The following is a 15,675-nucleotide window of genomic DNA, read 5'->3' on the forward strand; positions in this document are numbered from 1 at the left end:
CTCTGATTTAATGATGTGGGCTGTCAAAATCTGAAGAGACTTGGAAACAATAAAAAAAGACAAACCCAGACAGTCCGGGGAAACAACTGTCTAGTGTCGTCAAGGTATATTCAGTCTAACATCACTGGTCCCCAGTTTCCCCGTCTGTAAAATGGAGAGATAGTAACATCCCCTTTAGAGGGTCTCTTGAGGTTTAAGTGTCATAAAATATGTCAGAGATCACACAACTAGCATGAATTAGGTGTTCAAGGAATGGCAGCTCTTATTACTGTTACTATTCCTTCCCGTAACAATAAAGGTTTTAAATATCACCATAAAGGTTGGCTAAATGAAGGCATGTGTCCAAGTGTGCCATACAAAATGTACCAAATGTTCTATAGACAAGAAAGAGGAAACTCTTATCTACTGACAAGGGATAATCCCTAATGTATGTTTTTAAGAGAGGAAAAAAAGCAAGGTGTATACTGCATGCTACCATTAAAAGGGTGTAGAATGGATCATTGTTTGAAAAAAGCAGCTGTAAGAGCTGGAAGACATCTGGGGAACATCTGAGATCACATAAACACAGCCGAGATATTAGGGAACTCTTGTTCATCTTCCCGGCTGCTGTAATAGCAGGAGACCGTTCTCACTTTTAGGAGCTGTGTGCTGAAGGATTTGGGTGTCAAGAGTCACAATGCCTATAATCTACTTTCAAATGATTCAGCCAAGACAACAACAAAAAATACACATACTCATCCACGACATATAAAGATGAACAGAGCAAACGTTAATGATTGTTGAATCTGAGTGGTGGGTCTATGGGATTCATTGTATTATTCTTTCAACTTTTCTGACTGTTTTGAAACTGGAGGGAGAGAATATATCCCCATTTGCTGGTATGATTACAAAATCTCTCTCAGAGTAACTAAGAAACTGGAAATACTGGTTGCCCCTGAGAGGAAACTGGACAGAGGAGGAAGAAGACTTTTCACTATAAGCCCTTTGGTTATCTTTCTGTTTTTGTACCACATGAATGCATTACTTACAAAAACAAAATTAAAGTTGCCACGACACATTTATATAGTGTTTAATGCATTCCAGAAGGTTTTCAAACGATGTTCTCATTTGATCCCAGGTCACAGGTGAGCCGCCATCCCCCCAACACCGATGTCCCCTGCATATTCCCTTCTGCCCACACCAAGATACCTCCTCTTTCTGCCTTCTGATTCTTCCCATTTCTTCCAACCACCTTTCCTATCCATCCCAGACTTGCTTTTGTTCTTCCCAACTGGAATAAGAGAATGCTCTATCACTCTGTTGTCTATATATTTTAAAGTTTTTTTTCCTGGAAATTGTCATGGGGCAATAATGATTTCAGTGTTTTCTATAGAAAAATTTGAATATTTAATAAAATATTAAAATAATAATATTTATAACCTAAAACTCAGATAATATATGACATTTCATCTAGGGTGAAGGTATTTCCTTTAATTGGCCTTGTTCACTATAGCTTAGTTGAAAAAAATGCTCATTTTCGACTGGTTTCTATACCTTTCTTAATATAAACCCAACAACTCCCCCCAATACGCCCTATGGCTCCTCCTCTGAAATCCCTTCTTGTAGAACAGCTTTTCTTAGCCCAGTTGAGTTGGTGATGGCCCCTGGAAATGTTCAAGGATATGGGAAATGAAATCATGCTGAGATCCCAAGAACCTTGGGCAGAGAGCCGACAAGAGTGTTCGTTCACACATATGCTCTGCCTCTTTACTCTCCACTTTGGGGAGAATTTGCCTGAGAACCTGTGTTTGTGGGGCAACTTGATCAATTACGCTCTCAACAGATGCCTGTGTTTACTACACTTATTAATACAGGCAGCTGGAGGAACTGGGAAATGGGGAAGGGCTCAGAGAAGGACTTGCCAAAGGAAAACTTGCTCACTTGTGCTCTCTGTGAAAGCTGTGAAGCTGTGTGCAAGGCTGTGGATCCCACAGACTCCCATTCTCTGTCCGGAGAAGATCAGCGGGACCCAAATGGAAGCTTTGCAACATGATCCAACACAGAAGCCTCTGCTCCCTTCCCTTCTCAGGTGATCTACAGGATTAGCTGCTGAAAAGTCTCCTCTCACTAGACTCAACTGCTGTATCTTCAGGTCCAGCATGGTGCCAGGCACACAGCAGCCGCTCCACAAGTACCTTGGACTGGCTGACACTCCTCCCAGGCTTTGAGAGAGGCCACCTCCCAGGCCCCTCTTGATTGCTATCTGTGCTCTCTCCACCATTTCTTCCCAGGCCTCCCCTTCTCCGGGGGTGCCACCTGGTGCCACCTCTGCAGAGTAGCCTAACCCCAGGAGAAAGATTTCTGGAGGTAGTAAGTAAGCCCCAAGAGAAACCCTCCTCTGTGCCTCTCTGGAAAATAAAAGAGGTCCACAAATGGTACCAGGGAGAGAGATCAAGGTACAGCCCTTGAGAAGGCCATAGCGCTCAGAGGAGTAGGTATCCCTGTAAAATGTGTCATCCTTACCCTCCTAAACCCTCAGAGCCCCAAACCAACAGGCCTCTGCCACAGAACAATTTCTAACACTTGCACATAAGCAACCGCCACCCCCAAACAGCCCAGCTGAAGCCTCCCCTCCTGAGGACTGCCTCACACTTACCATGAGCATGCAGAAGTCAGGCAAATGACCTGTCATGCCAAAGACAGTGGTCTTCAGGTATTTTTCATGGCCAGCCAAGTCAATGAAGGTAATCACCTTAGTGGATTTCTCACAAATCTTTGTCCATTCCAGGCTGCCACCATGGCTGTCCGGCTTGTTCACCACATTGCCTTCACTGTCAAAGCCCAGAATGTCGTTGCCCACGCTGCTGGTGCGACCAGATTCAATCTCGTGTTTGTGGCGGAAGAGCTTCTGACGGGCAAAGCCTCGGCCATTGTCCAGCTCCCCATGTGTCAGGACCCCCAGGAGCGTGCTTTTGCCAGCATCCACGTTGCCTACTACTGCTACCCTGCGTGTACGTGAACCCAAACATCCTTGTGAGAGACAGCAGGGAAGCAAAGTGAACCCGAGTAACTGGAACTGTAAGGACAGACTTGCCCCTGAGCCTCTCCAGCTCATCGCTCCTCCCATTCATGGCTGAGCACATTGGGAATGACCCTGGAGGTACACCCAAGAATAGAAAGAATTATTCAGGAGGAACTAGGCTCCTGTCATGATGGCTTTCTCTCTTAACTTCCATAAGCCTCCTCAAAGCTGCCAGATAGGAGCCCGAAAACCGAGAGAGGCACAAAATGCTCTCCTCCAAGACCCTGGTTTTTAGCCTCACAGGCTGATAGGTAAGAAAACACAGCCCACACAATGGCCACAAATGTATGGCTAGCCTCCCACTCTCACCAAATGGAAATATTTAGGGATAGGGAAGTACAGAAATACAAAATGGAGCTATCATATCTCTGGACACTCTTTCCATGCCTCAGAAGGGGAAGGAGTGAAGCTGACATGCCAGGTGCCAAAGGCTCAATCACCATTCTCTGCGAAGCCCTAGACCACAAGGTCATGCTGCAGAGAACCCCTGAACTGTTCTGAGGCCTCCTCACCTGACCTCCAGGAAGTCATTGTCTCCTACTCGTTTCCGGACCAGGTAATCACGCACACGGCCCCCAGCTTCTTGACGTTCCCGCAGGAGGATGACATCAGCCTCTATCTGTTCCGCCATGCTCTTCACTGTAGCGTAGGAGGCCTCCATATCAGCTTCACTCAGCCCATACTCAGTCCCATCTAGTGACAAGAGCCCAGACATCAGCCTGCCAACAAGCCAGCCGGTCAACCACCCCTACCAAAGGCCCCACCCTAGGCACTGGAGAAGAACACGGTTCTCTCTACCTGACACTTTTCAAAAACTTGAGCACACACGGAGTTAATAAATAACAGTGCCACGGGCTTCCCCTTTAAGCAGGGTATTCATTAATTCATTCAACAGTAATCACTAAGACTCTCCGAGGTTTTATGCCAAGCCGCATGCTGGGTACTGGGAATACAGGTGCCCTTGGTGAGCTCAGAGCCCAGCGGGAGAGACAGAAAATTAATTAATTGTAATATAGCTTGAGTGCTTTACTATATTACTGTACAAAAAGAATGTAAAGCGTGAGCAACTGGCATTGCCTGGGGAAGCTGAGGACAGCTTTGCAGGGTATTGACTCCAAGCTGGGTCTCCAAGTGTGGAAAATGGACCTACAGAGAAAGGAGTAAAAACATCCTAGGCAGAGGAACAAAGCATGGAGCATGGCAGATCATGGCACATTCAGGGACCAGTAAGCAGCTCGGTATGTTGGGGAGCAGGATGTCAAGTGGTGAGAGACCACACAAGAGGTGGGAGCTGTTAAGCAGAAACGTCAGAGAGCAGCAAAACACAATTATGTACCAGGCGGTGGGAAGCCTTGGGGGTTTAGGCAGGGGAATAACATGATCAGATCACTGTAGGTTAGAAAGATATCTTGAGCAGCAATATAAAGTGTGCACTGGCAAGCGAGAGACCAGAAAGGGGGAGCCCAGTTAGAAAATAATTCTAATAATCCAGGCAAGAGATAATGAGGACAGGAGTCAAAGGAAAATGGGGAGAGAATTTCAGAATGATTTCAGGGATAGATTTTTTTAACTGAGGTAGCTCAGGTGAAATATCCAGCAAGTGGCTGAAAAAAATGAGTCTGAGCTCAGGATGAGGAAGGGTGTCCCAAGGAAAGACAACGGACCAGTCAACCAATCACTTGAGTGCCTAATGTAAGGCAATCCCTGCAAGGTGCCTTCCACATGATGTAATTCAATGCCCACAACAGTTCCCTCAGCTTTTCCTCCAGCCTCTGGGTCTCACAGAACATCTCCGCTCCTTCCCTAGGCTGATCCCCCAGCATGCACCCAACCTTTCTTCTCTTTTACTCCCTTCCAAAGACCTTGCAGTACCTTTTCTCACCTTCTCTTCCCTCCTTCCATGCTTCCCCTTACAAACGAGCTCATTCTTAAACCACAAAAAGGAAACCCACCCCCTCTTCCTTTGCCCCTGCTTACTTACTAAGCTACCATCTCCCCCGTTCCTCCTTTCACCACCAAGCATCTCAAAAAAGTGATTGCACCTGCTGACTATATTTCTGATGACTGCAGAAGAAACTAATTTTCAAGGCATGAATGGACTTTAACCACTCATCTAATGCCCTTTTCTTGACCCCTACAGCATTTGAAACTGCTGGCTATCCTACCTTTGCTTCTTGAAGTACCTCCCCCTCCCACTCTGCTTGCCTATTGCCTGAACTCTCCTGATTCATTTCTCTACCCTCTGGGTTCCTTCTTCTGTTTCCTCTGCTCCTGTTTCCTTCCTGCTCCTGTCCCCTATATGCCAGTCTTTTCCAGTAATCAGTCAATGGCCCTTTTCTCTAGCCTCTAAACATTTCCCTTGGCCATCTCATTCTATGGTTCAAACTGTAGTTTTGTAAATTACAGAAACATTCATTTCTAGCACTGTCCTCTTTGCAGAGCTCCAGACTGAATTTCCAATTGCCTGTTTGATAACTCTTAGAAGCATGGCATCCAACCTCAACCACTCCACCCCCCTTTTAAACAACAGCACAAAAACTAACACCACTAACAAAGCATTTTAGACCTCCCTGCAATCCTAAGGAGTAAGCATTACTGTTCCCATTTAGCAGTGGGATAAAAAGAACCTAGAAAAGGTTTCAGAGTTGGTAAAGAGCCAAGGGGCTGTGTGAGCTTGGGTCTTCTGATTCCAAACCTAGAGCCTTTTCCTCTGGCAAGGGTTCCTCTTTGTGCCCAACTAATTCCTCCCTTGCCTTCCTTACTTCTGATGACACCACCACCCTCCCCTCCCAGTCACCCAAGCTCAACACTCATCCCTCTAGTCCTGCTGATTCTAGCTTTAGACCTCGCCCTTCTGTTCTTGTCCCTGCTCTCTTGTTGCCAATCCAGTGAAACCAGCCTGACTCAGGCCCTGTTCTACCTGAATCACTGCAAGACCCCTAGCTGGTCTTAGCATACCCGGGCTCTATTCCCTGCAGCCCATCCTACATACACACAACCTTAAGCTCCTAATCCAGGCACAGCTCTGACGTTTTCACTTCTAACTCAAAGCCTTGGAATGGCTCCCCCAACCCAGCAGCATCCAGTTCCAATTCCTTAAAGGCCTCCCCCATTTATCCCACAGCCCCTCCTCAGTTTTGTCCCAATGCAAGTGGCCCAGTTGCCATCCCCCATGTTCCCTGCACTTCTTCAGCTCTATACCTTTGCTTATGTATTTCCTATCCTAGAAAGCCCATCAGTGCACCACATACTACCCCTTGTGGAACAGTGTTTTGGATGCCTGTATTCCCCCACTATACATAGGCATCTTGAGGATAGGGTATATCTCAAACATTCCCTGGATGCCCCATGAGGGTGCTTTTCCTCAAGTCCTCTAATGTTTGCAAAATGCAAAACAAATGAACAAAGTGGGAGCAGCTGGGCTGAGGAATACATGGCCAACTGAGCTCTGGAATTCTTCTAGATTAGAGAAGGGCCTGTTGAAAGTGTTCCTAAGGGGCGCCTGGGTGGCTCAGTTGTTAAGTGTCTGCCTTCGCCTCAGGTCATGGTCCCAGGGTCCTGGGATCAAGCCGCACATTGGGCTCCCTGCTCCGTGGGAAGCCTGCTTCTCCCTCTCCCACTCCCCCTGCTTGTGTTCCTGCTCTCGCTGTGTCTCTGCCAAATAAATAAATAAAACCTTAAAAAAAAAAAAAAAGTGTTCCTAAGAGGAAGTCTGCTAATCTTGCCATTCTTTCCAGATCCCCAAATTCTATCCAACTTCCCAGTTTCTGGTACAACAAAATGCTTTCAGGTCCTGTTCCGTGCCAGGGGGCAATCATGAGTGTTACCTTGTCTATCTAGAGCTCCCAGAAAATGCTCCCAGTCACATTACCCTTCTCCAGCATGCACTGCATTCCTCACTCTGTAGGAGTGGAGACAAAGGTCAAGGAGAAAAGCTGCAGAGGTCCAATTACCCAAGGCCACATATTCAGCCACGTCCAAACCTAATCAGATTTCTGTCCTGCCATCTGACTTAACTTTTCTGTACGTACTCTCCTGCTCAACATGCTTTCAGGATAAAAGTCTTAACTCTTTGATATGGTATTCAAAAACCATCAAGATCTGGGCCCTGCGACCTGTCCAGCCTACTCTCCTGACACTCCAAACCTCACATTCTATACTCCCACTTTACAGAATCACTTTTGGGGGCACTTGGGTGGCTCAGTCGGTTAAGTGTCCAACTCCTGATTTCGGCTCAGGTCATGATCTCAGGGTTGTGAGACTGAACCCTGCATTGGGCTCTGCATTCAGCACAGGGAGTCTGCTTGAGATTCTCTCTCCCTCTCCCTCTGCCTCTCCCCCAACCCACTCCCATGCAAGCACACACTCTAAGATAAATTTTTAACAGAATCACTTTTGGTCCACCAAATATTCCACAATCACCAATATCTCTGTGCCTTTGTGCATGTGGCTTCTCTGCTCACTCACTACTGCCTCTATTTACCTGGAAAACTCCTATTCACCCTTTAGTATCAATTCAAGGGGCACCTCCTCTTTTTGAAGCCCTTCCTGACCCCCCCACAAAGACCTAACACTCCTCCTATGTTCCCTGAACTTTTAATACAGTAGCTGGCTCTTGTAAGCCATGACTTAATATGAAAAATGAACAAAGTGGTTCTTGAAAGAAATCTCATGGTAAATCAACTATAACCTGGAATCTTTAAAAACTTATTACTGCAGGGCGCCTGGGTGGCTCAGTTGTTAAGCATCTGCCTTCGGCTCAGGTCATGATCCCAGGGTCCTGGGATCGAGCCCTGCATTGGGCTCCTGCTTAGCGGGAAGCCTGCTTCTCCCTCTCCCACCCCCCCTGTTTGTGTTCCCTCTCTTGCTGTCTCTCTCTGTCAAAAAAAAAAAAAAATCTTAAAAAAAAATTATTACTGCAATTACTAATACTAAGTAACATTTATATAATGCTTACTGTATGTCAAGTATTAATCTTCACCATGACACCATGGGATAGATTCTATTATTAACCCCATTTTCAGACAAGGAAAAGAGCCAACAGGCAAATGCAGACCTACCAGGCTCCAGACCCTGAACTATCAGGCCACACTGCCTCTTTTTAAAATTAGGAATGTATACTTAAAGAGCACATTACTCTGCTTAGAATTTTTTAACACCTAACTTACCCATACAAAATCGCTCTGAGGTAGGGTGGGTAAGTATGTCATTATCCCCATTTTACAGATGAAGGAAGAGACAAACAGAGGTGAAGCACCAAGCACAGGAATTCAGTAATGAAGCTGATCCCTGGGGGCCTTGCACCTGGTTTAGTCCTCTGATGTTCAACTTGTTTAACTAGTTACGATCTCTTTCTCCCTCTAAAGAATTCCAGCAGGAAGGAGTCACTGTTAATGTAATAGCATCCAAATGGTAGATGCAAAGATAATGCCTGGGTGTACAGGAGATGTGATAATGAATATCTGACATTTTCTTATGCTTTGCCATTGGACGGTTAATTAGTTGTGAGTTGCCAAGGCATGGTAAAATTCACTAAGAGTCCACATTAAAGAATAAGTGGGAAAGGGTGGGGTCTTAAGAATTTAGATCATCAAAGAACAGTCCCAACACTTGTCAAAATTGATCTAGATGTGGTTTCTTCAATTCTACAAGCATGAAGTGGCCTTGGAGTGGTTCATCCTATTACCAGCGGGCCAGATGTGCACCTGAACAAAAGCTTTCAAAAGGCTACCAACAATGCCCTAGCCACCAAACAGAATGGCTTTTTCTGAACCTGACTCTCCTTGCTGTCTCTAGCACTTGACAATGCTGACCAATTTCCTCCCCTTTTTGACAGGCAACCTCTCAGTTTGCCTATCTCTCTGACCATGCTTTCTTTCAAGTGATAAGACCCAAACAGGAAGGTGGCAGCAAGGATGGAATGAAAGGGATAGATAGGAGAGACATTTCAAAGGAAGGCACAGCAGTATTTGGAGATCAAACCCTTCTTCCATGTGTCAATCTTGCAGCATTTCCAAATATTATTTTCTACTGAAGTTATCTATGTATATGCCATCTTTCTGGGACAGAGACCAGATTCTAAGTATCCAAAAATACTTTGCAACAGTATCAAGCCCTTGGAAGATACTTAATAGATAGCTGTCAAATAGTTAAAGAATGATTCTGAGATTTTTCTCCATCTTAGACTAAAAGGAATTATTACCTGCCTTCACAAAGCCTACATTCAGCAAAGAACTGTTCCTTTACTGATGCATCAAGGCCCACCAAGGCTTCCTGCAACCTGCAAAGATGACAGAGACAAGTTCTGGTACTAAATTCGTAATTGTTAACAAGCCCAGCTGCCATTTCAGCAAAGATAATGCCGTAATGAAGTAAGGGTAAGTAGGCCTTGTATCGAGGTTATAAACTAGAACCAAAAAAAAAACCCAAACCCAAAAAAACAAAAGCCCAAGATACAATCTGCAACGGGGACTGCCTTCCTCTAAAACAGTGGACCCCATTACAATGGAATAAGTAGGCTGGAGAACATTAATCGGCCCCTTCCAGAATGGTAACAAGGCTACATATCTGACAGGATCTCATAGAGACGAAAAGAGGACTTCTGTTATCACAACTATCCACACTGAATGGTCACTGTGGTCTGAGGCAAGGTAGCCTTGCTGAAGAGAGGAATTCTGGGTGTCCCTTTCTTGCGGACGTCAAGAAGAATCACAAAGGTTCTCTGTGAAGCAGGCAATAAGTAGCAATGGAATCTGTAAACCAGGCCTGGAGAGGGAAGACCTAGAGCTTCGCAAGGGAGGCTTCTTTGTATACCTAACTGTGATTTTCTCTATTACCTGAGATAAGAAGTTTTCTTGCTTTGTGCTTTCCCTTTATACAAATTGAGAGTACTGGAGGTAGAAAAGAAACATCTGTAAAACCGCCTGGAAAGTGAATCTTTGAAGTCAAGCATATTATGACCACTAACGTGGGAATTAGCATTATCATTTTGTACTTTAATGTCCTCCCAAACAGTTCTGCAGATACTAAAGAATCACTGCAACTGAGACACACGAACAGGAAGTCAATAAAAGAGGGAAAATGTGCTCTAAATAATTTTTTAAAAATAAAGCGAAAGGAAAACTATGCTCACCTGATCCCTGCCCAATGACATATATGGTCTCTCCGCATCCCTCGTCCATCCTCTCCCACATCTGCCGAAGTAGGCTGTCATACTGCTCTGATGTAGGGCTCACTAGAACCAGCTAGAAGAGAAACCAACAGCCTTAAGACCACACTTACTAAAGAGCACCACAGCCAAAGCAGATCAATAGCCTGACCAAAGACCCTGACTGAACCCCCACAGCACCCTGATCTAAAATAGCTACGCAGCCCCCTCATGCCCTCTCTGCCTTTCCTGAAATAGACTTTGAGCCTAAGCCTTCTATGAGTTAAGTTACATGATATACTAAAACGAGTATGTCTGAACCACAACCACAGAAAAGAGGGTGAGAGGAGCCAGCTTCCTGCTGCTTAACAGGAGGGGCAGGACCCACAATAACTGAGAATCTGGACTGTGGACAGAAACTGATGAGCAGTGCTTTATTACCTACATGTCAAAGTCTTCCACCTTGCGGCTTGCAGTTCACAGGACAGAGATCTCATACACTGCCATGCCCTCCCCCAAGGCCAATGGTTCTTACAGTAACAAAAGAATTCTGTTCCACCTTGCCTTGGCTAACTTGATTATTTAGGAATCAACAGTTAAAACTGCTGCAAGACTCATCTTCATCAACAAAACACCATTACCACTAAGATGGGTATTAGCACCATCATTTTGCAAATTTCTGCCAATAACATTAAAATATGAACTATTTATTTGGGGAGGCCAATTCCATCTTCTGACTACTAGTGTGTGACCTTGGACAAAGAACTTAACCTCTCTGAGTCTCAGTTTTTCAATCTACAAATAGAGATTATACTACCTGCATCCTAAACACACTGTACAGACCAAGTAAAATAACAGGCAAACCATCTAGTCCACACCTCAGTAAGTGGTAATTAGTTTCCTTCACCCAATCATTCCTAGAAAAACCTTCTTGGATGAAACTAGCCGCTACAGTCCTCTAATTGTTTCTCCCTTTGAGAGCTCTCAGAACTTTCCGTCTCCACAGCTAATTGTAGCAAGTGTATAAACTTATAGCTTCTAGGCTTCTCCTCAGGAATCAATCTATTCAACACATCACTTCTCCCCCTCCACATTCTCAGTTTTTCTTTTCAGTATCATCAAAATTTATATACATATAGCTTCTCAACTTTAAAACAGTGAGGAGGACTTCCCCAGCTATGTGATGAAGTAACACTTCCCTATCCCAGAACGCTAAATAAGTTGGTCAGGAAATGAAGGTACTACTCTCTTTGCAACTTTGCCTTGCAATTTCCCACTGTGTTTTCAGGATTCTTCAGCACCTTGACCATGAATTGACATCCAACTCATCTGCTTTTGAATCAAGTGCATTTTTTACAATTTCCTGAGTTGACTCATTAGGGCTTATACTTGTAACCTGGGTGCTATCTGGGTCTTTTGCATCATGTCACATCACCTCACACACTTCCTCTGATCATCCCCCCCTCTGAGCTTGGCCATTCTCATTGTGGCAGTAGAGCCATCAGACAGGAAAATTGTAATAAGGCAGATAGCTGGTTTCTTAGTAGGCAACTGCGACTAGAGGGAGAGAGAAGAGTTGAAATTTGGCTGCCTAGGTTGCAAGGGAACTTCTCTCCAGTTTGGGTCAAGTTTCATGCAGTTTTGCCACCACAGACCTTGAAAACTCGCAAATGTTTTCAATGCTCTATAAACGTCTTTTTATTGTAACTATCCAACAACAGGTAGGAGGTGGCGTTGGTGTTCTCCCTTCCTCGGCTGCTATTGAATCTGCACAGGGAATTACCAGTTATTTGGTTCACTTTAAACATTTACTCAGTAGTACGTATCAGGCACTGCACTAGGTGTCGGACAGAAAACAAAATTCAATCCAGTACATTTCAAAATCTAACTGGCTTTATTCTAAATTCATTAATCAGGCAGCACCCTACTGAGCAAGGAGAAAGCAGTTCCAAGTAGCTGTACCAAAACCAAAGATTTTAAGGCAGAAAGGGGGTGAGACAAGGTTATTAGGGAAAGAAAGGAAAGGGTCATTTCAGGCACGGTTACCTTCCCTTTAGGAAAGGCAGGGGGTTTTATCAGGCAGATTACCTCGCTAGTGCTGACCAAGAAATTTCACTCCTGGGAGAGGGTGAAGCTGCAACTAAGTACTGGTCTGTAGTCCAGGGGGCAAATGACCCCATCTTGGGCCTGTTGTTTTTTGTTTTTGTTTTCTTAAATGTCATATACATTTCTCATTTTTACAACACATCTGTACTTTTAAAAAGATGGAGCTGGAAAACCGAGAGGTTAAGAAACTTTCCCAAGGTCACAGAGCCTTTTTAAGTGGCGGGGCAGGAAAGGGAACCCAGCCCAGTCTGACTCCCAAGTTGGCGTTCTTTCCTTTAGCGATGTTTTAAGCATCTTCAAAACACCAGTCACATCCTATACTTACTTTTTCATCCTCACAATGCCAAGCAGAAGCTGAGCCCTTAATTCCTGCCTACCTTCTCACAAGCTCAGAAGCCCCGATTTAAAAGGTCCTTCATTATTCCATTCATACAAGATGAGGTTCCACTCCCAGTATGGCGAGTTTATGGGTCCTGCCCATCTTTCAGTTTTGAATTCCTCAGACAACCGTCTCCGCGACTGAGCAACTACTTTCCGTCTCCTCTTCCGAGACCAGGAAGAGCCCCGGCGGCCTTCCTGCTCCCCGCGGGGCTGCCTGATCCTCCCGCGCCTCCGCTCCCCCTGCCTCAGCCACCTCCGACTCTCCGCGGCGTGGCCAGTGCAGGGAGAGGACCACCCCCTCAGTCTCGGGGGAGTCGGCACTGCTCGGGGACGGCGACCGCGCGGGGCGCTCCGGGCGTCGGGCGCCCCTGTTCCACGTGGCGGAGCCGAGGGGTTGTGATCTCGGCGGGAGCCGGACGGTGGGAGGCCGGGTAGGCGCCGCCGGGAGAGGACGGCGGTGCGCGGCCCTCGGGGGCCGCCCGTCGCCCGGGAGCCCCAGACGCTTCCCGCACCGGGAGGTGGGCGGGCTCGGCGCGGCCCCTCCCGCCCCCACCGGCGCCGTCGCCGTCGCCCCGGAGACGGCTCGGCCCGCCGCCCGGTCCCCTCAGCGCCCGCCCGGTCCCCTCAGCGCCGCCGCCGGCGCCCGGGCCTACCTTGCTGGTGAGGTCCAGCTCCGGCTCGCCGTTGAGCGCCTCGCCGTCTTCGCTGCAGTCCGAGTCGAAGCCGCCGTGGAGCCGGGCGGCAACCGCCGCGGCCCTGGCCGCCCCCGGGGAGCTGGGTTCGGGGGCGAACATAGAGGCCGGGACCGGCGAGTCCATCGGGGAGCGACTCCGCTCCGCCGCCATCTTTAATAACTTAGGCTAATTCGTAGCCGGCCTCCCCTCCCTCCTCGGCGTATTTGCCTAATGTATGCGTGGCCCCGCCCCGCCCCTCATCGGATAATTTATGCGAAACTTCTCCAGCCGCGTAGAGGGTGACACGTATCTCTAGCTAAGAAACAATCGACCAGGCCTCTCAGCTACCAATCACTGCAGCCCTTTCAAGTACCTGATGAATAATTAATGAGGCCCAAACCCCAACAACAAATGTCTGAGACGTCACGCGCCTAGTTCGCAGCTCAGGAGGGGGCAGCACCGCGTCCACGCTACCTGCCTGGAGCCTTCCAGCCAACGAGACTGGGCAGAGTATGACTGACACAGCAGCCATCCAATGAATGGGGAAATACGCACAACGTTTACCCTCACCTCCCTCTTTTCCATAGGCGGTGTTCAGTTTCCAAATCTTACTGCAAAACAGTCATCGCGGAGAGCCTTCCGATGATGGACAGGGGCAAGGCCCAATCTAGTCACCCGATCGGTCCCGCGCCTCGGGCCACCGCCCACCGAGATAGTAAACTGCACAAGGCGCCTCCCTCCTCTCAGTGACTCCCGGCAGTCCCTGGAAGACCGAGGTCGGATGTGCTGGCAACCTCCAGACAATTTTAAAAAGAAGGATCGATGCTTGGAATACTATAGCAGCCAAAGCGAGGCAATTAATTAAACGCTGACCTTAGGGAGAATTCTCCATTCACCGCCTCTGCGGAGAGAGCAATTACAGGGCCAAAAAGAGGCAACCAGCTAAAACACAAGTCCAAAGTACCTCGCCACATTTGTGAACTGTGAAGCTGAGATCTAGGGTCTGTTAGGGTAGTTTCCCATGGGTGATTTTTCCAGAGTATCATCAGTTGTGGAAAGTCCCAATCTGCAATACCATCAGCACAAGTTTTAGGTGTCTTTCCCCGTCTCAAAAGTCTGAAAAGCGAGACGCCTGGGTTGCTCAGTCAGTTGAGCGTCTGCCTTTGGCTCAGGTCATGACTCCAGGGTGCTGGGATCAAGTCCCACATCAGGCTCACTGCTCAGTGAGGAGCCTGCTTCTCCTTCTCACTCTACCTACTTGTGCCCTTTCTCTGTCAAATAAATAAATAATTTAAAAAAATAAAGTCTGAAAAGCTTGATAAAATGAGGGATTAGCTAACATTCGCATAATGCTGGCCTTGGCCACTCGTCCCAGGCAGCAATCAAGAAAGAGCAGCCATTGAGATGGTAACACAGCCAAGATTTAGGGTTTGGAACACAGGATTTAGTAAGAGTCAGGGTTCAAAATGGCCTTCAGTTTTTCAGGGATACACCTGGGGAAAAAAAGGCAACCTCTGCTTGCTCCTGTTTTCAACAATTTTTTTTTTTTTTATACAATCAAGTTTTATGTGCACAAACACAGCTGGGAATTTGGGACAAGAAGTCTTCAACTCCAAAGGTCTTGATAATAGCTCTTCGAATGCTTTTTTTTTCTTTTTCTGCCTAAATTGCTCACCACTATCCTATATATGCCTCTATGAGGTAGTTAAAAACATTAAAATCTTGATTTGGCAGGAAAGCCAAATATCAAGCCTTAGTACTCTAGAATAATAATTGGTATTTACCATCTTACCGATTGGCTCTTCCAGAAAGAGCTTAAGTTCAGAATGTGCTGACACCTATTGGTAGACTAAAAAAAACCATGTCGTTCTCACTATAGGGCTTGCCCATAAAAAAACACTCTGTCAAGAGTAGGTGCTTCTTACACAGAGAAATCTAAAATTACATTTTGGGAAGGGAATTCCCTACCCATTTTTACATCCTCTTTCTGAAAACGTTCTAGAGTTCCGGTTCCAACTCTGGGCCTACTACTTACTAGCTGTGTGACCTGAAACAAGTTAATTAACTCTGAGATTCAGTTGTCTACTCTGGGGAAAAAAAAAAAGCAGCTGCATAGTTAGCTATAAATAAATGAACAGTGCTTGCAAGACTGTCTTACAAACCTGTGTTGTAAGCCTAATCTTATGAAAATATAACTGCAACCCTTAGGTGGCTTACAAATTACAAAAATTTAAGGTAATTCAAAAGTTGTCTGGATTAGGGCAGGACTCCCAACCATATGGTAAGCACTCAGGCGTGTGTTAAAA

General features: G+C 46.4%; 1 protein-coding gene and 1 long non-coding RNA gene across 6 annotated transcripts in view; one reads left to right on the forward strand and one right to left on the reverse strand.

The window, feature by feature from the left end:
• GTPBP1 (GTP binding protein 1) overlaps positions 1-13,958 on the reverse strand; it is a 26,827-nt gene extending 12,869 nt beyond the window's left edge. For 3 of the 5 annotated variants that reach the window (XM_045872513.3, XM_064590598.1, XM_064590597.1), the window contains exons 1-4: positions 13,349-13,958; positions 10,194-10,305; positions 3,574-3,754; positions 2,636-2,984 (exon numbers count right to left, since the gene is read on the reverse strand). In XM_045872513.3, the coding sequence (XP_045728469.1) occupies positions 2,636-2,984; positions 3,574-3,754; positions 10,194-10,305; positions 13,349-13,540 (834 nt within the window). In that variant the 5' untranslated portion in view covers positions 13,541-13,958. Of the gene's footprint in view, positions 1-2,635; positions 2,985-3,573; positions 3,755-9,263; positions 9,342-10,193; positions 10,306-12,691; positions 13,124-13,348 lie in introns of those variants that run through there. The other 2 variants (XM_064590600.1, XM_064590599.1) reach the window with 2 other exon arrangements.
• Positions 2,983-14,095, forward strand: LOC135364385 (uncharacterized). Its single transcript, XR_010411315.1, has 3 exons — positions 2,983-3,312; positions 9,246-9,438; positions 13,957-14,095. It is a non-coding gene; the product is annotated as an uncharacterized LOC135364385 (long non-coding RNA).
• The last annotated feature ends 1,580 nt before the right edge of the window (positions 14,096-15,675 follow it).

Source organism: Mirounga angustirostris, unplaced genomic scaffold (genome assembly GCF_029215605.1).
Source record: "Mirounga angustirostris isolate CCGP_5_RB_7025 unplaced genomic scaffold, mMirAng1.0.hap1 SCAF_5, whole genome shotgun sequence".
NCBI classification, from domain to species: domain Eukaryota; kingdom Metazoa; phylum Chordata; class Mammalia; order Carnivora; family Phocidae; genus Mirounga; species Mirounga angustirostris.